General features: G+C 36.1%; 1 protein-coding gene across 1 annotated transcript; it reads left to right on the top strand.

Moving 5' to 3' along the window:
- Positions 1-639: 639 nt before the first annotated feature.
- Positions 640-18482, top strand: mettl4 (methyltransferase 4, N6-adenosine). Its single transcript, XM_066723418.1, has 8 exons — positions 640-1066; positions 2365-2430; positions 2925-3288; positions 9227-9296; positions 9994-10168; positions 10666-10772; positions 10868-10959; positions 17954-18482. Exons 1-8 carry the CDS (start codon positions 785-787, stop codon positions 18109-18111), a joined length of 1314 nt encoding a protein of 437 aa, XP_066579515.1. The 5' UTR covers positions 640-784; the 3' UTR covers positions 18112-18482.
- Positions 18483-24186: the final 5704 nt, after the last annotated feature.

Genomic DNA, 24186 nt, shown 5'->3' with positions numbered 1-24186 from the left:
TCATCATTGCCACCCACTGGTGTTTTGTTATGCTGCAATGGTTTACAACAATGGTTTAATAGTTTATTCAATATCGTGGCATTTTTAAAATAGTGGACAAAAACAGACATTTGGTGTCACGCAACATAGGCAATGGTAATTTTAATAATAACCTTCAGCATTATTGGGGAAACATTTGAATTAGTGTTTGCCTGAATTATTTAATTCACCCATTCGTTTTCTGTCTTAATTTGGCAATTGGATTTGAAGAACTAGAAGAGTCTGAACACACTGTCTTCAAAATGAGTGTATATTTTAAAATATAGGATAGAACTGTAATGAGCAGTGGATCAATAAATACATGTAGTTGACCGGATTTAAATACCACTTAACGAAATAGTTATTTTTAAAAGACTTCCGAACAAAGCTCACAAAATATGTTAAATAAAAGTAGATTTTATTTCAGAGTGAATTAATACGCGTTTGAGGGAATGCATATATTTGTATTAAATATATATATATATATATATATATATTTCAAACGTAGTAATTCGGGAATCACACATACCATACACTCAACGAAACGTTTCCCTTTCAGTTTCTTGAGATGATTGTTTACTGAATTGTGTCCAGTCAGCCAAATTCACAACGTGCTTATAATTTACGGTGCGCATGCGTCCCCGATGCAAGATGTCAGCGCCCTGTGCAAATCGAAACTGCAAACTTGTATAGGCTACATCAATGATATATAATATTGCTGCCTTTTTTTTAACGTGTTATACTTTTCATAATCACTTTGTTGTCAATGTCTGTCGTTTTCAAGAATACCAAAGGATGGCTTTTGGATCAGCGTTCTCATATAAACAAAAGTTTTCAGAGTTGCCTTTTAGTTAAAGACCCTGGCCTGAAACAGTACGTGCAATTTAGTTTGAAACGAAAATATTTTGACATCTTAAAACCCCATATTTTGGCGAAGACATTCACAAACCTGGATGCTCCCGGTACTGTCCATCAAGAAAGCAAAAGCAACGAGGAGAGTTCACAAACGAGAAGCGAGGATACATTGCATTTGAGGGTCAGATGTAAGGTAAGGGACAGTGGCAACCATGCGTGTGCACTAAGGTAAGGGCTTCAGCTTGGTCATACTGGTTTGTGTAGACTTGTGCTATTTGAGCTTATCGAAGCTTATTTTGTTCTAAGCGTGTTACATTCTTAAGAAACGTGCAATTCCTCCCCCACCTCCATTCATCCGCAGCTTCACCCCCTTCCCCCCAGGTCCATGTACCCGACTCCATCCCCCCAGTCAAGTCCACAGTGGAGCAGTTTATTCTTCAGTATTGCATTGTAATATGTGCATTGTGCATGTGTGAAACAACAACACATATTGTGCAAGAAAAACCTAACCTTAATGGTTGCCTGCTTCTCCCCACACCTTACTGTGAAATATATTTGCAACAATAATGTGATGGCTAACATTGTTTAAAGTGAGCAGTCAGATTGTAACTTAACACTTAATAAGTGTTACTGCAGGTAAGAAAGTCTTCCACCTGTAAAATATGTTACTATTGAATGGTTATGTTCAACAAGCAAATTGGAAGGGGAGTTGATAACAGGGACAAAGGTTATGATTAATAATATAACCGTGACAATATCCTACTTAAGTGGAAGGTTACTCAATATTGCTTGACATTTTCTCACACAATCAAAATGTACAATTCCAACAAGGTATGGCTTTCTATTAAGATGTCTGTATCCCCCATCAACTGTGGACTATAAAGCACATTTCTGATGCATTTTATGGCTTGATAGAACTGAGCAGACTCTGAAGGATCAGAGATCTGGAGAGGGAGAAAAGTTAAAGGATCACTGCAGAACCTTTTGAAGAATTGGAGAAGTAAAGCAAATATAATCTTTATTACAGAGAAGAGTGACATAGGAACAATCCAAGTTTCAGTCTTAAAAGCTTACAAGTTTGTCATAGGTTTTACACACTTGTGGTTCATCGGCTGGGCAGCATGACTGTTGGGTAACTCCCGTCACAGAAACAGATGTATTCGTTATCTTCAGATAAAACCTTATCTTGCTGACCTAGTTTAATTTGCTGAATTTTAACATACCAGTATTTGTAATGCTAATGTTAAGACATATCATTTCAGTTAATATTAATCATTACACTGGTTTCTTCACTCACCACGTTATACCATTTCTTATTCATTAAACCAACACAACATGCTGGTCGCTATGACCATAACTTAAAATCACATTTGTAAAGTGCTTAACATGTATTAAAGATAGTTTGGAAATATTATACATTTTAAGTGAATAATGTTCACCTTTTTGCAATTGGAAAAAAAAATGCATCATAACATTACTTATTTATTCCAGAAACGCAAGCGAAAACATAAGGAGCGTAACCAAGGAGAGATTGATTCAGAATCTTACCATGAAAAGGTTAGTCTTTTAAGTGTTGCAAATAAATATTCTTATATAAACATATGTTATATAATATGTTCCATGATTAATTTCCTCTATTAGAACCTTGTTTTTATGTGGTTCATCATGCTTAAATTGTCTGTCATTCAGTAACATGACATATGTACATGTACAATAAATTAAACAAGGTAAATTAAAATATACAAACAAACAATTGTTTTGATGTGTGTGTGAAATAATGGAAGTAAACAATAAGAAACTCAAGGTTAATCATACTGGAGCAACAGGCCTCAGAATTTTGTTCCCATATTTTATTGGCTCGTACATTTACTGAGTCATAGTGCTACTAATAATGCAGTTGATATGGTCTTAAATAAATATAAACAAAAATATATTTTGTATATGTTTATTTTTCATCAGGTGTTTGCTAAATTTAAAGTAATTTCTGACATGATTCTATGCAGAATGTCTCTGAATTTTCCCTCCATGATTTCTATTTCTGATTAATGCAGGTTAGGAAAATCATATTAGAGGGCACCAAATCTTTAGTTGAAGAAGGTTTTACTTGTGATTACCTCTACGGAGCAAGAGTAAATGAATGCCATGAAAGTCTTGATTTGACAATGGTTGATAGCAGACTTGCAGATCTTTGTGAAATGGCAAAGAAGCTTCCAATTGGGAATGGCATTGAGCAGGGATCAGTGCAGACAATCACTGAGGATCAGACTTCCACAGAACTGGACTTATTTGAGTGTATTACACAAAACAACATGGACTGTGCAAGACTGGTAACATTGATGGGGGAGAAATATCTCCTACCCCCGCACTGCAGCTTCTTACTTTCTGATATATCGAGAATGCAGCCCCTTGTGAACTGTGAGTATACAGATCCTTTCCTGAAGTTATGTGCTCAAGAGGTTTACTGCTTTTTTGTTTGACCATTGTATTCAGTAAAAACTTGGGGTGACAGCACAGCACAACACTAAATCTGTGATGTTCATATAGACATTTTCACACAAAAATACCACAATGGTTGTATGAGCTGTGGTTGTGACTGTAGACCATAGTGTCATCTAAATTGTGTCTAGATCCTGATGGTTGACCTCATCAACATGGTGGTATTGTAGTGTGAGTTTGATGGGGGGATGGGAGAATATAACAAAGCAGGCAAGGATGTGGGGGTGCAGGAGACTGACTCCATACAGTGGGGGAAAAAAGTATTTGATCCCCTGCTGATTTTGTACGTTTGCCCACTGACAAAGAAATGATCAGTCTATAATTTTAATAGGAGGTGTATTTTAACAGTGAGAGACAGAATAACAACACAAAAATCCAGAAAAATGCATTTCAAAAAAGTTATAAATTGATTTGCATGTTAATGAGGGAAATAAGTATTTGACCCCTTCGACTTAGTACTTGGTGGCAAAACCCTTGTTGGCAATCACAGAGGTCAGACGTTTCTTGTAGTTGGCCACCAGGTTTGCACACATCTCAGGAGGGATTTTGTCCCACTCCTCTTTGCAGATCCTCTCCAAGTTATTAAGGTTTCGAGGCTGACGTTTGGCAACTCGAACCTTCTGCTCCCTCCACAGATTTTCAATGGGATTAAGGTCTGGAGACTGGCTAGGCCACTCCAGGACCTTAATGTGCTTCTTCTTGAGCCACTCCTTTGTTGCCTTGGCTGTGTGTTTTGGGTCATTGTCATGCTGGATTACCCATTCACGACCCATTTTCAATGCCCTGGCTGAGGGAAGGAGGTTCTCACCCAAGATTTGACGGTACATGGCCCCGTCCATCGTCCCTTTGATGCGGTGCAGTTGTCCTGTCCCCTTAGCAGAAAAACACCCCCAAAGCATAATGTTTCCACCTCCATGTTTGATGGTGGGGATGGTGTTCTTGGGGTCATTCCTCCTCCTCCAGACATGGCAAATTGAGTTGATGCCAAAGAGCTCGAATTTGGTCTCATCTGACCACAACACTTTCACCCAGTTCTCCTCTGAATCATTCAGATGTTCATTGGCAAACTTCAGACAGGCCTGTACATTTGCTTTCTTGAGCAGGGGGAACTTGCGGGCGCTGCAGGATTTCAGTACTTCACGGCGTAGTGTGTTACCAATTGTTTTCTTGGTGACTATGGTCCCAGCTGCCTTGAGATCATTAACAAGATCCTCCCGTGTAGTTCTGGGCTGATTCCTCACCGTTCTCATGATCATTGAAACTCCACGAGGTGAGATCTTGCATGGAGCCCCAGACCGAGGGAGACTGACAGTTATTTTGTGTTTCTTCCATTTGCGAATAATCGCACCAACTGTTGTCACCTTCTCAGCAAGCTGCTTGGCGATGGTCTTGTAGCCCATTCCAGCCTTGTGTAGGTCTACAATCTTGTCCCTGACATCCTTGGACAGCTCTTTGGTCTTGTCCATGGTGGAGAGTTTGAAATCTGATTGATTGATTGCTTCTGTGGACAGGTGTCTTTTATACAGGTAACGAGCTGAGATTAGGAGCACTCCCTTTAAGAGAGTGCCCCTAATCTCAGCTCGTTACCTGTATAAAAGACACCTGGGAGCCAGAAATCTTGCTGATTGATAGGGGATGAAATACTTATTTCCCTCATTAACATGCAAATCAATTTATAACTTTTTTGAAATGTGTTTTTCTGGATGTTTGTGCTGTTATTCTGTCTCTCACTGTTAAAATACACCTACCATTAAAATTATAGACTGATCATTTCTTTGTCAGTGGGCAAACATACAAAATCAGCAGGGGATCAAATACTTTTTTCCCTCACTGTATGTGAGCGCACTGCGATTGATTGCTGAGGATAAAAGTGCATCAAAATTGGAAAACCAGGCCCCCTAATAATTTTTGTAAAAAAAAAAAAAAAAAAAAAAAAAAAAAACGTTCATGGATGCATGGAACTTTATTCTGAATTAAATTTGAAATGATTTGATCAAGTTTATTAAAAAAAATGAAAGAATAAAAGACAGAATACACTGAAAGAGAGATGAACATTTAGGAAGGGTATTCATTTTAACAGAATTACCAAATACAGCAAGCAGTATATTTAGTAAAGACCAGCATTGAAAGTCCTGTTCTGTGTGTGCTAAAGGCAGAGTAAAATTAAATTTTAAAAGATAAGTAAATTTGCCTGTAACATGATCATGTGGTGTTAAATACTAATGTATTAAGTGGATACTGATGAGCAGCAGCATTAATTGGAAATAACTCACTTTTATGTAAATGTAACGTGTAGCCAGAAATTACACCAAAATGTTCTAAAATGGAAAGGACCAGGAGGAGATGAAGCAGCGGGGATTGAGATCTAAATAAGCAGATCATCAGCATAAAGAGAGACACACTATCCTATCCACCTCTAGTACTCTCTCTTAGATATTGACTATTCTGAACAGCTATTGAGGCTCAGTAGGAATGGCAAAAAGGAGGGGAGAGAGCATACCTCTCAAGTTTTGAACACTATAACGATAATGCCATTCAACATGGTCAAAAGGCTGGGAGGTGGGAAGTTGAGGTGGTATACATATTAAATAAATAAAAAATAGTGCTTATTTCTTCATGAATCCAGTGCAGTCTGGACAGATAATAACAGAAGGTAAAACTGACTCCAGACATTGTGCCAACATTTTTGCCAGGATCTTTATATTGCTGTTAGGCAGGGAGCTTGGACTAGTAGAAGCTAGACTCAATTGTCAGTACTTTAAAAAGTTTATTTAAGGGAGTCAGAACAGGATTAAGGGAGGCATAGAAATCTTTAAATTGATCTCCCTTTTCTAATGCTGCATAGATAGAGCGAAATATGTATTTTTTTAATGTTAGGGCTAATAGCATTGTTAACTGCCTGATGAAATTGCACTTCTGAGCTGTGTTCTTCATTGTTGTAACTGTTCATGAAGTAGCCTAGGCTAAGCAAGCCAGTTACAGAGTTTTCGTGGAGAAAAGCCTACTATTATTATTATTATTATTATTATTATTATTATTATTATTATTTCTTGTCAGACGACCTTATCCAGAGCATATAAGTGCAATACACAGTGCAAGAATACAGTTAAGTACAAGGCATCAAACATTACAAATTCAAATTTACATTACATTTACAAGCAATTCAAAGCATAATACATTTTACAACTTACAATTTACACAGGTAAGTACAGTAAGTGAGGTCATACATCCTGGAAAGTAAAAGCTAAGTGTGGTCAAGATGTAGGTTCACAGTCAAAGGTGAGGGTCAATGTCTTGAACTGAATGCGTGCCAGTATCAGGAGCCAGTGGAGGGAGCGGAGCAGGGCGCACGTTGTAGGTTTGTGATGTAGGAGGAGAGCGGAAACTTCAGAGTACAAGAGATGTGAGAATGAAGAAAAGGAGGCTTGGTCAGTGGGAGGTTTGGGTGTGATGGGAGAGGAGGGGGGACTGTTAATGAGCTTGGGGATGTTTGCGATCTTGGAGGAGAAGAAGTAGGCAAATCATCAGCAGTGAGAGATGAGGGAGGAGAAGGTGGGGTCAAGTTTACAGGGGTTGTTGACAGTGGATTCAAAGTGCTGACGGTGTTTTCGTATTAAGTTTTCGCACGTCAGTATAATATAATCGCTCAGAAATGCCGTTATGGATGGAAAGACCCGGGGCTATTACTAAGAGACCTGGGGCTTAAGCCCCGGAAGCCCGGGTCTAACGACGCCGATGGAGTGAGGGCAGTGGAAGCAAGGGTGGAGGGGGAGACGGAGCGGAGATTACGGCAGAAGGTGACAGAGGGAGTGGGTGGGGAGGGAGAGGAGAGAAAGGGAGAAGGAGATGGTCTGAGATGTCCATGGGTGTCACAGAGAGTGTCGAAGGTAAGCAGCCGCTAGAGAAGATAAGGGATTAGGGAAGCAATGGTGTGCAGGTGCACAGTGAGAGGAAGGAGAGAGCAGGACAGGAATCAGAGAGATCTTCGTGGCTGGCTTCTTGCTGTTGCTGTGCGGTGTCTCCTCGCTGTCTTCTCCTCGCTGGAGTCCCACAGCTAGAGTCCCTGCCCTTTGGAGATGGGGCCCTTCAGAAGGGGGGCACTGAGGCTGCTGGCACTGACTGCTGGCACATAGGTCCGGGGGGGCTATTAAATATGCCACCCGTAGCTAATCAGGACAATACACACCTGCGTTGCATTGAATGAAACAAGGCTGTCAGGATGGCAATCCCTCCCACCCAGGACTGCTAATGGCACAATTAACGGCTGCTTTATATCTGAATACAGACAAAGACCGAGCTGGACACGCTCAGTTACACTGATCAGTAGCTCGCAGCAATGCTAAATAAATGCTAAATAATAACAGCCTACGATGTAACCGCTTCTGATTTACAGAAAGTGCATGTCGAGTGTGCTACGTAAGTTGCTAATTAACTAACAAACAGTCACTGCTCTTACTACAATACAGGTGCAAGATATATAATTCTTAGCTAAACAAGTAACCACGTAAACAATCAATGTAACTCTTAACTAAACTAGCAAACACGAGAGAAAAAAGCGATCCTTAACTGCGGTGAGTTACTGCCTGTACTAGATGGAAGTGTGTTAATAAATAAAAGGTCAACATAAGTTGAGTAAATGGTGCTTTTTTAAGTGATTCATATATATATATATATATATATAATTTTATACTTGCCATAAATGTGTGAACTTTTACACAAAAAGATTGTGGGGGTTCCAGCCACTGCGAGATTTGAACCCCAGTTTCCTGCGCCACAGTGCAGTGATCATACCGCATCACTAAAAACACAGGTTCCTTAGAGAGGCTTCAAGATTACTACAATATATTAAAACACAAGTGCTACTGCAACCACACCATTCCCCCTTGATGAAAATTCACAAGCACCTCCCCTCCCCCAAATCACACTCATGTTAGGAGAATACATCAACAATGGTATGAAAAAATATGTAGGTTAGTAGCTGTAGTATGATGTAGGGATGTTTATGATAGTTTATAAGTTAGTACAAGCATATGTAAGTGTGGCACAGAGCAGAGTGTGGGACAAGTGTTTGGGATAAGAGTCTTGGATGCATCTCTTTGGTACCTACTGCAGTGCATTTTCTTTCTTTCTTTTTCCTTTAAGTCCTAATCAGTTAATCAGTCATGGTACCTGTTGTTGTCAGTGTGTGAATTACATGCATATCATGATTTTTTTAGGCTAAATTGAGAATACTATCCTTCAGTTTTTCCAAAATATTAGACAAATTAGGGCAATAGTTCATGAACATATTCCTGTTGTTTAGCATAATTTAAATGGAATAGACAATTCCAGTCCTTTAAAAATTGCAATTCAAATTCCTGTCTCGATTCTAATAAGTCCACACTTGAACTGGAATTGATTTATTTGATTTAGTTAATTGAATGCATCATGCAAGTGGATCATTTTATAATTGCAATTACACAAATTATTTCCTGGTAGTCTGCTAGGCAATATAATCAAAGGTTGTGGATGAACCTGGGTTGAAGAAGTGATGATGTTTGATAAATTTTGTCTTCTGAATAAAGGATTATTAACAACATTGTATTTGTATCAGCTATTTAATGTGCCTTTGCTGACTTTTGAACCACTGCCATCTTATGGTTAAAATGGGTAAAACACAAAAGGTTTCATGCCTTATATGAATTAATGTATGAATAATACATTCTAAAATCTTATATTAACAGATTTAATTTAAGATGTATTTTTCACAACAATATATATATATATATATATATATATATATATCTGTGTGTGTATTGTAAAAGGTTATTGTGTGCAAATTTGTAATTTAATTTCTCCTGTAACTTTCCTTTTATAGCTAATGAAAGATATGACGTAATTGTTCTTGATCCTCCTTGGGAAAACAAGTCTGTAAAACGGAGCAAGAGGTAATTAAGCTGGATTTTAGTGTCGCATTGTATCTAAATATGTTTTCTGTATGTAACAAATGATATTATTATCTGGTGGCAATTTAAGAGGGTCACTATTGTCTTGCATCAGAAAAGTGAAAAGAACTTTATATTTTCAATAAGCTATGGTTTGAAAAAATGTATTTTGGAATCTCCACCCTGTATTCTCCACTGTACCTTTTCTCTTGAATTAACACTGGAAACTGTTTTGAGTATTGCCTGCAAGTGCAGTTACCAATGCAGTGTTATGTATGGTGAGTGGGTGGGAGCAGCTGTAGGTCAGATTTGATTGAGTTCTCTTCCTGTTAAGAAAATCAACCAAAAATTCACATCATCTAAAAATATACTGTAAGGCCAATTGCTCCTTTTGACAGTAACTCCAGGATAGAAATTGCCACTTAAAGTTATTTGTACTTTGAAACATCAAATACATCCTTTTAACCTGCTCTTTAGTTCTCTTTTTCATATATCTTGTGTCATTTGTACACTTCCTAAAATGTGAAGCCTTCAATGTTTACAGTGACGGTTACAACAGATAAGTTCATTGGAAGAGTTACAAGTTATACAAAGTAGTCAAATGATCAACAGCATCAGCTTTTTCCCCACTGGTCAATTACATGTAGATTTTTAAGTGTTAACGCATATCATTTTGTCTAATAAACACTTATGGTTTCAGGTATAGTTCCCTGCCGCCCTCTCAGCTGAAGAGGATACCTGTCCCTGAGCTAGCAGCCCAAGGTTGTCTTTTGCTCACATGGGTAACAAACAGACAGAAGCACTTACGATTTGTGAAGGAAGAATTGTACCCTCACTGGTCTGTGGAAGTGCTTGCAGAGTGGCTGTGGGTGAAGGTAAACATATTAAACATCACTTTAAACAGACAAGATTCCTATTACTTTATCTGCAGGCATCTCTCATAACATAAAGTGTCATTTAATGCCTAAAGGTGTCCTTACTATGTCAGCATTATCCATCTGAAATGTGTCCTTGCAAAAGTGTGCTGGCTAAATAAACTTAAAATTGCTCCTCAGTGTTCACAATGACTGAAGGGGATTTATAGTGAATTTCAGAAGTAGAAGCAATGAAAAGTTTTACAACCTTCTGTGCTGTAACACAACTCTCGACAAACCTAAGTCTGCCACTTTCTCTAATAATAATAAATGCTTTCAAAATCTTCAACAATGAGGTGAAATGTAGTTTCAGTTTGTTTTGTTTTTTGCTGAAACTAAGAATGGACACTTTTGAAGGTGACATTGCATCTCCCTTTGAATTTCACATACTTATAGATATACAGTATCTCTGTCTTTGAAGATGAAAGCTCAGCATGTATTTTTCTGTTTTCTTTCAGATTACAAACTCTGGGGAATATGTGTTTCCAATTGATTCTCCACATAAAAAACCCTATGAAATCCTAGTCCTGGGGCGGCATTGCAAAACTAAGGATGCATCATCGAGGTAAAATTATTTATGTTCATGCTGTTATCAAGTATGTATATTCTTTCTTTTGTATTGTTTTAAGCCTTCTAATATGCAGTTTAATTTGTGTTAAGCTCTCCAGTAAAGGATGAAAACCCTCTCCCAGATCACAAGATAATTGTGAGTGTTCCCTCTACTCTTCATTCACAGAAACCTTCACTAGCAGGTAAATATTTGTGAATCAGTGCTAACTGTAAATCTTAAACAACCTTAATGTTTATATGATATGCATTGCAAAATCACGGTTCAATATCTATTCCAGCAAAAAATTGCTGACATGGATGTTTGGAAATTCAAGGCCTGTGTATAGGAGTTATGTGAGATGGTTATTAATTCACTTTTAAACACCTGCCTATCGAAATGTGTGTGTGTGTGTGTGTGTGTGTATTTATATATATATATACACTCACCTAAAGGATTATTAGGAACACCTGTTGAATTTCTCATTAATGCAATTATCTAACCAACCAATCACATGGCAGTTGCTTCAATGCATTTAGGGGTGTGGTCCTGGTCAAGACAATCTCCTGAACTCCAAACTGAATGTCCGAATGGGAAAGAAAGGTGATTTAAGCAATTTTGAGCGTGGCATGGTTGTTGGTGCCTGACGGGCCGGTCTGAGTATTTCACAATCTGCTCAGTTACTGGGATTTTCACGCACAACCATTTCTAGGGTTTACAAAGAATGGTGTGAAAAGGGAAAAACATCCAGTATGCGGCAGTCCTGTGGGCGAAAATGCCTTGTTGATGCTAGAGGTCAGAGGAGAATGGGCCGACTGATTCAAGCTGATAGAAGAGCAACTTTGACTGAAATAACCACTCGTTACAACCGAGGTATGCAGCAAAGCATTTGTGAAGCCACAACACGTACAACCTTGAGGCGGATGGGCTACAACAGCAGAAGACCCCACCGGGTACCACTCATCTCCACTACAAATAGGAAAAAGAGGCTACAATTTGCACAAGCTCACCAAAATTGGACAGTTGAAGACTGGAAAAATGTTGCCTGGTCTAAGAGTCTCAATTTCTGTTGAGACATTCAGATGGTAGAGTCAGAATTTGGCGTAAACAGAATGAGAACATGGATCCATCATGCCTTGTTACCACTGTGCAGGCTGGTGGTGGTGGTGTAATGGTGTGGGGGATGTTTTCTTGGCACATTTAGGCCCCTTAGTGCCAATTGGGCATCGTTTAAATGCCACGGCCTACCTGAGCATTGTTTCTGACCATGTCCATCCCTTTATGACCACCATGTACCCATCCTCTGATGGCTACTTCCAGCAGGATAATGCACCATGTCACAAAGGTCGAATCATTTCAAATTGGTTTCTTGAACATGACAATGAGTTCACTGTACTAAACTGGCCCCCACAGTCACCAGATCTCAACCCAATAGAGCATCTTTGGGATGTGGTGGAACGGGAGCTTCGTGCCCTGGATGTGCATCCCACAAATCTCCATCAACTTCAAGATGCTATCCTATCAATATGGGCCAACATTTCTAAAGAATGCTTTCAGCACCTTGTTGAATCAATGCCACGTAGAATTAAGGCAGTTCTGAAGGCGAAAGGGGGTCAAACACAGTATTAGTATGGTGTTCCTAATAATCCTTTAGGTGAGTGTGTATATATATATATATATATATATATATATATATATATATATATATATATATATATATTCATGTTCAAGTCAAGTTCACTGTGATCTTAATTTTCTGGGAAAGGAGAAAAAAACAAATTGGATAAGTAAGTATTTTTACTGATATTGGTCATATTTAAGAGGTCAGTCAATACAAACCACGCTGAAACACAGTTCATATGTAAACATCTCAAAGTAGAACACTCAAACATGGTACTTGAATTATTTTAGTTAAACTGTCCATTTGCCCCTTGTATTAAAGCAAAATTCAGTTTACAATAAGAGACATCTAACAAACTGTAGCTCCATAAAATGTTGTCAGTGCAGTATTAAATCACCAGTTGAAGTTATAACATTAATTACGACTAAAGGTAAAGATATTCGTACTCATTGCTAATTAAATCAAAAAGTCATGACTTCACAGATTAACGCATGTATCTGCCGAGCTTCAGAAGCAATGCATATAGTAATGAATATTTAAATCTACTCAACTGTGACCAATCAATTACATGAACAAAATGAAACAATGAGAAGTATGAAGGAGGTATAACCTTTACCATGTCCCTAGTATATTTCATTATAACCATATTATAATTTTATTAAGTTACAACCTACACAGTTCTATTGTAATTCTCAGCAATCTGGTATGTATTATGTCATATGGGTTTAGTACAGTCCATAAAAACATAATCTGTGAAATAAAAACATTTAGTTTGATTATCGTTAGCATGGAAACTAATGACTCTGATGTACAGGTTAACAAGGTTAAGTTATATTTAAATATATGAAAAGTAATTCAAAAGTATGGAATTAGTTGGATATTTTAATGTAGGAAAGAAATAATACATTTTTGAGGCTTTTTATGAAAACATCAACTTTTTATTTATTTTCTATTTGCGATTTTACAGCATTTTTCCTTTTCTCAACAAAATGTTTTTTTTAATGTGTTCATTATTGCTAAGGAGTTGTGTAATTAATAGCTTTTCTTTCTTTCTCTTAATTGATCTTTAGTCACACTTTGATTTGGATCATGTTCATGTTAAAAATAATGCTTAAACCAGATGCTTTGTCATGGTTTCCCATTGTTTGTATCCTGTTTACTATAACTTGCCATGCTTTACCAATATTGTGCATTGTTTTCCTACACTCTGCTGTGGTTTAACTATGGTACACTACAGTGAACTGTTATTAAGATATAAACATGAAATTCAAACCTAAAGCGTACTAGCCTTAGTATAGTGGAAGGGGAGATTCTTATTTGTTTTCACCAGTAGAGTGCAGTGCAGCAACACGAATGCTAACAGAAAGTTGCAAACATGTTTATAAGTCAGAGTATATTTAATGAATTTATTTTCCTATATGAAAAAAAAAAAAACGTTTTATGAAATTTATTTAATATTAACAACAGATTGCCTCTATTCCCTCATTTGGTCTGGCTTTATTACTGTAAATAACAGCAATCTGTCCAGAGATACTTAATCAAAGCATCTCATTATCTTTCATGTTATTAATCCCACTCATTTATTTTTCTTTGAAATGCCAAATTAAGAGCTTATACTATTTAATATGAAATTTTTAATGTCATAAAGTCTCACAAAATAGGACAATGAAAAACAAAACAAAAAATTCTCAGAACAGTAACATGTAAGATTTGTGATGTGTCAACTAAGTTTTCCAATTCATGATTCAAAGTTTGTTAATGACTATAATGTTTTTTTGTTTGCTTTTTAAACTTCGGTCAAACCTGCTGATAACCTAAAGGACAAATATTCTAACTAAGCATACACTATACTTTCAGCACACTTTAAGTAGAATGAAGATTCACATCGGCAAAAATATCTGCTGTATGATAGAATACCTTTCTTTTGGGATATTGTCTTCCATTGTTTACTGCTTTGTCAGATACATTTCCATCTGTTTTGACATTCAGCTACAAGGCAAATGCATTTACCACCTAAAGTACAACATATAGCTTTTATTGTGAAGCTTTAATCATTCAGCACCCTTTTATATCTCTTGAACTTTCAAGATTGTGAAGGTAATAATTTCATATAAACCAGAAAAAATATAGATGTGCAAATTAAATAAATGTATCTACGCTGCTTATAGTCTCAGTTACAGGATAGTTATCAAAACTATGGCACAAGTTCCTTCATGTTTGATTGAGAAGAGCAATAGGTGAAAGAAAAACAGCAGAAACTAGAACACTAAATCCTTGCCTACCATATACATTGTACAATTGTACAAAAAAATAATGAATTCTGTGGGAGTTTGCTTACCACGCAATGACTCTGAATATCACTTCATGTTAAAAAAGGAAAACCAAAAAAATCATAAATCTGTCCGATATGTGTTTGCATGTAAACTGTCACCCAAAAAAACTGAATCTAAAAGTAATTTCACCTATTTGATGTAAGACTTTATGTGATACAACTAATAATGTTTGTGCTCAGTACAGTTGTCTAATGACTGTAGTAGTATAAACATTTTGTATGCTCCACTTACAGTAAACAGCTATGATGCTTCAGCAATATACAGCTAACACCAGATTGACTGACTGACTGTTAGGTTGTTATCATAGACAGGACATCTTTATAAACAGGTATTTTAATGCTGCATTGTGTTGCATTATGGATCTGTGTACATTCTATGTTAGATTGTTCTAGAAATGGAAATACCTATTGTAGAAACAGAAAGGAGCAGTGAAATAATGTGATTTGATTGGTTAAACATTACTGCTTCCTGCTCATCAGTATGAGTTTCTTACCACAAAGGGAAAAACTGTGTTTTGTGAAAATGTCTCCAATCCACTTATCAAACAGAAGAGACCAGTGGGGCAGCTCTGCTCCAGTCTCTGCTACTTGATAAGCAGATTTTACCAACTGATTGGAGACATTTTCACTATATATATATGCGTGTGTTTGTATATTTATTTCTATATATAGACAATTGTGGTTGAATGTATTTATACCCTCCATGTGAAACAGTTATCTAGTTTAATCAATATTGTATTGGTATTGTATGGTATTTATCAGTAATCTATTTTCAGAATTAGAGTGTCAGCCTGGAGAATTAACACTGGGGGTTATGTAAACTTTGGAATGCCACTCCATTGATTTTTAAAAATTCTACTGCAACTGTCTATATATTTATACAACTAATGTCTGGGCAGAGTATATAAATTGTTGATTCTTCTACTCTTTGCTCACTTGATTGCACCCCCCCCACCCCAATACATATCTGATGTGTCTTCCTTTTACCAGAGAAACTACGATCTGGGGGTTGTGTCTTGCCAGAGAATCAGTTCACTGATTTTGCATTTGAAATATCTTGGCAGTTTCTAAAATATCTGAGGCATAATGTAATAAATGCATCGGAAGGAAGAAATTCAATATTGTGATCCTTGTACATTTCGACCCATTTAAATAACCCACTTATAACCCATTTTGCTTGTTTACCATTTTACACACACTCACACACACACACACACACACACACACATACTATCTCAGCTCTGCATTTCATTCTCTTATTTTTCAGCAATCACTTACTCATGACCAAATCTATTAAGTAGACCCCTGCATCCCTAAAAGTCTTTCAAGGTCACACAGGCCAGTGCATGTCAGGATTGATGTCGTTGCTCATCTCCCAGATGATACACTTTGCCGTACACTTTACACATTGTGTATTGACTGACGCAATGCTGGGTCCAGTGTGACCTCAGAAAATCTTATATGTGAAATGAGTCTTCTCCAGAGCAGGGAGAGAGTTATGACTTTTGCACTTTGGTGTGTCAATCATTTGAAAATAAGCCCTACCACTGAAAATAAGTCGATCAGAGGTACAGATTTAGTCTATTCTTATTTTCCTTCTCCTAGCTTATAATTAAAGAGACAGAAAACTCACACTGAATAGGATATTGAAAAATAGATAAACAAATGTAATAATACAGATGTTTTATATTAGGCATTGTTTATTGTGGTGGTGCTATAGTTTTCTTCTATTGCACTTTAAAAAAATGTATTACAAATTTTTATATACCTATATGACACTGCAAAAATCCAATTTGTTAGTTTAGTTATTGACTTTACATAGGTATTTGTGTTTCTAGACTTCACAGCATATTTATTAAAGCAATATATGAATCAATAACTTTTTATACTTTGTCAGTGTGGAAAGTAATAAGACTTGCTATGAGAAGGATACTATCATTGCTACAGGAAAGATATAGGCTATTGATTAAGTATTGTTGTTGTATTAACTGTATTAAAGCTAAGAAAGAAAACCTTTTCCATTCCTAGAATAGTCTGAAGTACGTACACACACGCACACACAGACAGACACACTAGCTTTAAATGAACCATTATTTATTGTATGTGAACTGTTAATATGGTGATAACTAGCTTCACTCATTAAATCTTAATAAGGTCACAGCAAACTGCTGACCTTAAATCCTACATCTGGGGAGATTGCATCGTACAAAGAGTGCTGTCATCGACTAAATGATACCTGTGTTTTGTTGCTCTGTATAGCTTTCAGATAACCTTTTATTGTAGGAAAGATGAAGGCAGAGTCATTGCTATAGATAAAATTGCAGCACGAAACAATTACTTTAAATATTTAGTGACATGAATTGCCAGCTTAGTTATGTATAATTAATTCCTTCTCTGAACTTGCATGCATCTTCCACTGCACATGGCATGTCACTGCGCTGTAATAAACTCTTCTGGTTTTTAAGGTAGCTTTGCACAGCATGGTGTCAGAAATTGTGCTTTGAATCAAACAGCTGAAAGTCTGTTCCCGTTTCAAAGGAATTTAAGAGTCGTGAGTGATGACTGGACAGGGATGATAGATTGCAGATTATCATTATCAATAACATATAATAATATATTTTTTTTTTCATTTTAGTCTGACAGCCTTGGTCCTCATTTGCAAGTTTTTAATCCCAGAGGGTACACGGTCTTTCTCACAGCAGTTTGGAGTTCAATGACTAATTAGACATTTTCTTCCTTCATTCAGACTTTTGCAACTTTCACTTCTTCGGTCAATGTTCAGCTCTTTTTTTCCCCCTCCTCTTTTTCATTTTTTACTGTGGGAGAATGTCGAGAGACTGATGAATGCAGAGGGGGGCTTATTAAAACACAGAGCAGCTTGCGATATTTAGAAAGTTAAGTGAAAGCTCAAGATGTGCACGGTTATGAAAGTCATGAAAAGACAGGCAAGTCACCTGTGTGGGCGGTGAGGTCTCTGTTCACTGCCTTTAAATGAAACCGATCTGTCAGAGCCATTGAAGCCTGTGGAGATATTGTTCCTGTTCTCAAGGGCATCCATTCCTCATGATTTCTGATTATAAATAACAAACCTGGCTGATGAAATCCTTGAAATTAATTTTCTTAGCTGTTTTTTTTTTTTTTTTAATGAAACATTCTTTTTTATATTATTTTTGTATTAAAAGGAAGACCTTTCACAGCTCACTGTGATTGAATTCTCTTTTGTTTGTCTCATTGTTCTCTGTGCAGACGTGCTGGAAGAATATGTTGATCCTGAAGCAAAGTGCCTTGAGTTGTTTGCACGCAACCTTCAGCCTGGATGGACCAGCTGGGGAAATGAAGTCATTAAGTTCCAGCACCTGAGTTATTTTAATATGGAGGAGACAGGCCCAGACTCCCTAACCTAGACTAAGCATCACACTTCCATTTGAAGCCTTTCATGTGTACCATTTAACCTGGGTTTTACAGTCTTACACCAGCCTCCTAGATGGTTATTTTAATATCAAAGGTCTACGGATTTTATTTTGTGTGTGTGCATACATATATACATATACATGACAGTTAAAATTACAGAACCTTATAGATCACATGATTTATGACTCAGATTAAGAAAGCGTTATATCTGTATGTAGACAGAGACTGCAACATGTTGGGAAAGATGATTAAGCTATATTTCTGTGTATGTTCAGATGCAATACTACCTTTCATGATTAACACCAGTTTGAGGACAAAATTATGACCATTTACATGAAATAAACACCCCAGTTTTAATTTTAAATGTGTGTGATATTATTTGTAAATGCATTGCTATAAGATCAAATGAGTTAGAGGTGTGCATCCCCAAAATTTTGAATTGTACATGTCAAATGTTATTTTCTGAGATATTTTCATTAGAAGCAACAACAGAATAGAAGATTTCCAACAAGATTTCACAGTATGAAATGCTTCTACATGCAGTATTGTTCCTACTAATAACAGGCTTTATATATAAACTAAATCATAACTAAACTAAAACCTTACAGATTTTGCACTTCTTATTTTTAGAATGAACCTGTTTTCAAGTGTGGCAGTGAGCATATTCCTGAACTGAAATTTCCATATCTACATTTTATCAGATCCCAACAGGAGACATACAGTCGCTTTGATATGAAGGACAAAAAAGGTAGATCCCCAGTTGCGGGGAAAATATGTAGATCAGTGAAAAAATCATTAAGATTAATAACACCTAACGTCAACTCCCTCCTATGTTTTGACACTAAGTGTCCTTAAGGGGATACATAACGGAGAGATCTGAGCACAGCTTCAGGTCACCACAGAGAAATCTTTCTGACAACCATGGCCTTTTCTGTTTTCAGTGACATGCTGTGTCTAACGACGCATGGATCACTGGCACTGTGAAGTGATACCTAGAGAATGGATTTGCCATATTCTTTTAATTACATCAGCTGTACCTGTGCAATTTTGTTCCGATATGCAGACCTAAAAACGAATTATGTCTTGCATACCCAAAATCTCATTTTTGTGTGGTTTTGTGGTGTCTGTAATGATGCACGGAACCAATTGTGTAGCACACCCCTCCCCCCTCACTTGGCTGGTTCTTTTGATCTAATGAGAATTTCATGACTCTTTCAGGAAACCTGTCACAAAGCGCTATGAGGACGAATTACGTTTGTTGCAGGGGCAATTTCAAATTAATGAATTTGGGGAAAGGCGGCTGCTGGATAATTTAGCACTAAACGTTTAGGAGCCTTCTTGGCACTGTTGTGTTGCAAGTATATTTTGCATGTCAAATTCACCAAGATGTTTTATTTTTTTTATAATTCTTTTTTTTTATACGCCTTATCCATCCATTTCCTGTTTAAAGAGGAATAAATCCAAGAGGTTTCAAACACTTATTCCATTTAAAGTATACAAACCAATTCTGACTAGACACCCCATAAGAATACATTTGTTTATTTCCTTTTATCTGGTCATTTTCCTGTGCCAGCGAATACATTCATGCTTTCTCCTTAAACACTTCAACATCTGCAAATCAGTTTATTTTCCCTGTATAATGTTTATATAGTTAAGGAAATTGAAGTGCATTTATGCAAAGTAGGCCTTGCCGCATAATGCGAGTTTAGTTGACAGCATGCTTACTTGAATTTGATTGATAAGGAAAATTGGACTTTAGACAGAAGAATTCAAGTTCTAACTGAGGGACCCTTTTGACACCAATATTGCGATTCTGTAGCTACAAAGTGAATGTACTCTTTCAATTTGCAGAAAGTGGCATAAATAAATGATATTGCCAGTTTGGGAGACACGTGTTTTTTGTTGTTAGATGGGAGTGTGTGATTTTTGGGAGCATGTTATAGTGAGTAAATCTGCGGAGGCTGTTCCAGCTCACTGATAGGTATGTGGTTCAGGCAGGGAGCCAGGAAAGATGGAAAACTGTTTTGTGTGAATGGGGAGGCCATACTTCACAGGAGAGATTAGAGAGATATAAGAACTGATAGGTGACAACTGCCACCCAAAACATTACTTTTACAAGCTGACGTGCAGCTTGTTGTTTGATTTTTGTCTTTTAAAGATTCTTTAATATGTTTTGACTAGCAATATTATTTACCTCCATGAATGAGATATTCCTAAAGCCAGTGTATGCTTCCATACTATGCATAAAATACATGTCATTTCCTTCTGTTCATGTAATAGGTTCAACTACATACAGTACATTGTCTAGATCTCTTTACTCCAAACAGAACATGTATTTTCAGTCAACAGCTGAAGGACAAATCATTTATCTAAGCATTACATTAATTGTGGTTCTGGCCTCAAAATAAAAAACTGAAGAATAAGGATTTAATTTTGTTAATTTGACAGGTTTTACAGGTTTGGCCACATCAAATGCACTTCCCAGTCAAGGTGAAGCACTATACATTTTATAAAGGCAATTTGTGAGTTGCTGCTCCCTGGGTCCTTTTTAAATTCTGTGTTTTGTCAGCTGCAATTGCCATCTGTCCTGAGAATAAAAGTTTTTCATTAAATCCTAGAAGACTGTCATTTTCCTTCTGTTCAATTGTAGTTTTATCGTGAATTTTAAAGGAAAGAATGTTTTTGTTGCTTTTCTTTTTTTATGTCTCTAAATATGTTTATTTCTACATATTAGTACAAGTATTCAGTACAGATACGTTGAAAAGCACGCATTTAGAAGTTTGATTGATCCACCTTTGCCTTGTGTCAGAGGAAAGAGACAGGAGGAAAGAAGAATGGCAGTACTGTTTGCAAATAAACATCTAATACACACATGACTCCTTCACTGAGGACTGGAGCTGTTATCTCCACAGAATGTTCCTCTCATTTTCATTAAAGGGTAGCAATTTGTAAAAGTGGAGACACTGATTAGAAAGGTTGCATCAATAATGGATGTTAAGAGCTAATTTTACAGGGAGGCAGCGACAGTTTTATATGCTGTTCTCAGAATATCAGTTTTGTCTCCTTGCTTGAAGAAGAAGAAAAAAACTCAAACAACTGTCTTTGAGTTTGTCAGAAAACCTATAAACCTACTCTCCTGGCAGCTATCGACATGAAAAATACACAGAGCTTCTTTGAAGGTTTTTTTTATTAAATGATAATAGCTTTTGGAAGAAAGGAAGAAGGGAAGAAACGTCTAGTGGATGTAAGTGGAAATCCTTCTGTTGCTTTACAATTCCCAATTCCCCCATGATTAATGAGACCGAGCAACATTTCTCTGTCACTTTTATTGTCTAGCCATTTATGTAATGTGATGCTGCCTTTTTATATAATTAATGTTTTCATTAAAAGTCACAAAGCTAGACATTTATCCTGAAACCAATTGGGGAACTATGGAATTTGCTTTACTGACGAGAACAGCTGTAAAATACAGGAGAGAAATAGAACAAAAAAATGTAGCATCGTAGCATCCATAGATAGAGCATGGTTGTTTTGATATTGCGGAAATGCCTCAAAAATCAATGAGAGCTACGCAAGACCCCAAATACAATAAGTGTTATTTTTTTCCGGAAACAGTGGCAGAATAATTTGTTGTTCCCCTGTGGGATCATCTGTCTTTGAGACTGGAAAGTGCATGGTTAATGTATTCTGAGAATTACAGTAAGTAGACCTTGGGTCCCAAATTGCAAGATAATGTAGGAAAAAAGCCTAATGATCTAATTATGTGGTGACTAGAACAATCACTTCGATTCTCTTTTTACTCTCTCATTTCTGAATCTGGTCATCATTGTATTTAGATAATTACCTGGATTATTAAAAGCAAACTGATCTACTATGATTAGATTTTGTGTGTGTGTGTGTATGTGTGTGTGTCAATATATGCTTTTACTTTTATAACATTATATATATATATATATATATATAACATCTCAACTGATACCTTGTATTTTGATATTTCATTACAATGACATGGATCTATATGCACATGTTAAAATGTGAATATTTCAAAATGTTTAAAATATTTTACTATATTTTAGATTTACATAATATTATATAAGATTGCCAGAAAATGTGAATTTCACTGATATGAATAAATGTTGCCAAGATTGTAGGATTCCCCACCTAAAATTAGTAATTTAATCAAGATAGCAAAAACAATGTTCCAAGTTTGCGAAACATTGATTCTTAACAGTAAAATGTATGATTTTGAAGGAAAAAATTGTGAACCAATACATCTACTTTATTGGACATCTTCCATTTGCATTTACAGAACAGTATATTTTGAATTGTGTGTGGCAGAAAAACACTTTCAGTGCACAGCCAAGCAACAAAAGCAATTCATGTAATCAAGGTTTTCTGCTGTTGCAGACATAAGCATTGTATGTGTTGATTAAAAAATGCGTTACCAGGGCAACGCAGGTAAATTCATTGAAATTTTCTCTCCTCAGCCTTGACTTTTTCAGATGTCTACCATTGTAAATTGTTCACTAACTCAATATCTTCCAGCAATCACAAAACATGAATCAGGCCTATAGATTGCATGTTTTTCAAATGTTTTCAGATGCTTTATTTACTTAAAAGTGTTAGTATATTTTATTTACATTTTCATTTACTTGTATAATGTAGGTTCAAGCATTTTCAATCTTATTCACCAAAAAGCTTTGAGAGTGACTGCGTTACGTAAATATTCAGTTTAGAAGCAATTTATGAGTTCAAAGCAGCGTTCATCATTGACGACTTATGCAATTTCTTGTTTGATACTCTTTGTTTTCTGAGCATTGCTCTGTTGCTGTTCCTGTTTGAATATTTCTGCTTAGAGTGCAGTTCAAAAAGCAAAGAACCAAAATAATCTACTAGTTAGAATAGTTTTTCACCATGCCTCAGAGAAAAGTCATTCATCGACATTAAAATAATGTTTCTCTTTTACAATTCCTAAGGAGTGGATTTGTGATATTTTTTCAAAGATGTATTTTATAGAATAAATTGATAAGACAAACTCAGTTACAATGGAAATATATAGAATCATGAATCCTTTACTCATGAGGTTAAGTTAAATGAGAAATAGTTTTGCGGTGATTTTTTATAACACTTGTATAGTTTCAGTGATTTGTTTTGTTTAATAAATAGTGCCAAACTAAACCTATTTATCCATTACATATTTTCAAAGTATATTGATCATTTTTTGAATGGAGTGGCTATCTAAAAGTTACACATTTCATTATCTAAGCTGATTCTGAGTAATTTGCAATATTAAAAAATATTGTTTAGAGCTTTTAGTGCTTTCTTCGTTAAGCAAGGCACAATGCACAGTATTAAAGTGAAAAAATACATATTTTTATTAAATTACCTTCCACAACATCCAGTTTCTCTAACCATATTGTTGGTGTTATCTACCAACTGCTTTCTTATATATATATATTTATTAACAGCTACTGATTACGGTGATTTGAATACACTTGATCATTGTGTTTTTAAAAAACATGCCAATATTTGTTAAACATATGATGTTAAATCATTCTGTTGAATCATCTTCTTGCCACAAGCTCCAAGTGTGTATCAGTGAAAAGACAGTAAACTTTACTTTTGCTTTTAACATTCCTTCAACATAAATACAAAAATAAAACTTGCCCTGCAGACATAAAACAGCAGCCTTCGCACTACAATTGAAGACTTGGCTTACAACACAGTTTCACTTATTTTTATTCAATCTAAAGTAATACTGGAGTTTCTTGGTAAAGCCTCTTCTACATTTCACATAAAAAATCCCTAATTGCATTTTGCCCGTGGATAAAAAGATCACAGACCAACACAAGGAAGTGAAAGAAAGGTGATTCAACTGCTAAATGTTAGGAATGTTCTACTTGTAACATCGTGGTGTGTAATATACTAACCCATATGAAAGTATAGATCCATATGGCTTTAATTGAAACAGATATTTGAATAGTTAATCAATTATACATAAATATATAAACATACAGACACAAAGACAGATAGATAAGTATGTAGATAGCTAGATTAACAGTGTATAG

Source organism: Amia ocellicauda, chromosome 2, assembly GCF_036373705.1.
Source record: "Amia ocellicauda isolate fAmiCal2 chromosome 2, fAmiCal2.hap1, whole genome shotgun sequence".
Taxonomy (NCBI): Eukaryota; Metazoa; Chordata; class Actinopteri; order Amiiformes; family Amiidae; genus Amia; species Amia ocellicauda.
The sequence above is the reverse complement of the archived record's forward strand: the minus strand, read 5'-3'. Positions and strand labels throughout refer to the sequence as shown.

Coding starts and splice junctions, on each gene's coding strand:
- mettl4 (XM_066723418.1), top strand. CDS start 785: ATGTCTGTCGTTTTCAAGAATACCAAAGGATGGCTTTTGGATCAGCGT. Junction 10,773..10,867: donor ACTAAGGATGCATCATCGAG/GTAAAATTATTT, acceptor ATTTGTGTTAAG/CTCTCCAGTAAAGGATGAAA. Junction 10,960..17,953: donor ACAGAAACCTTCACTAGCAG/GTAAATATTTGT, acceptor TTCTCTGTGCAG/ACGTGCTGGAAGAATATGTT.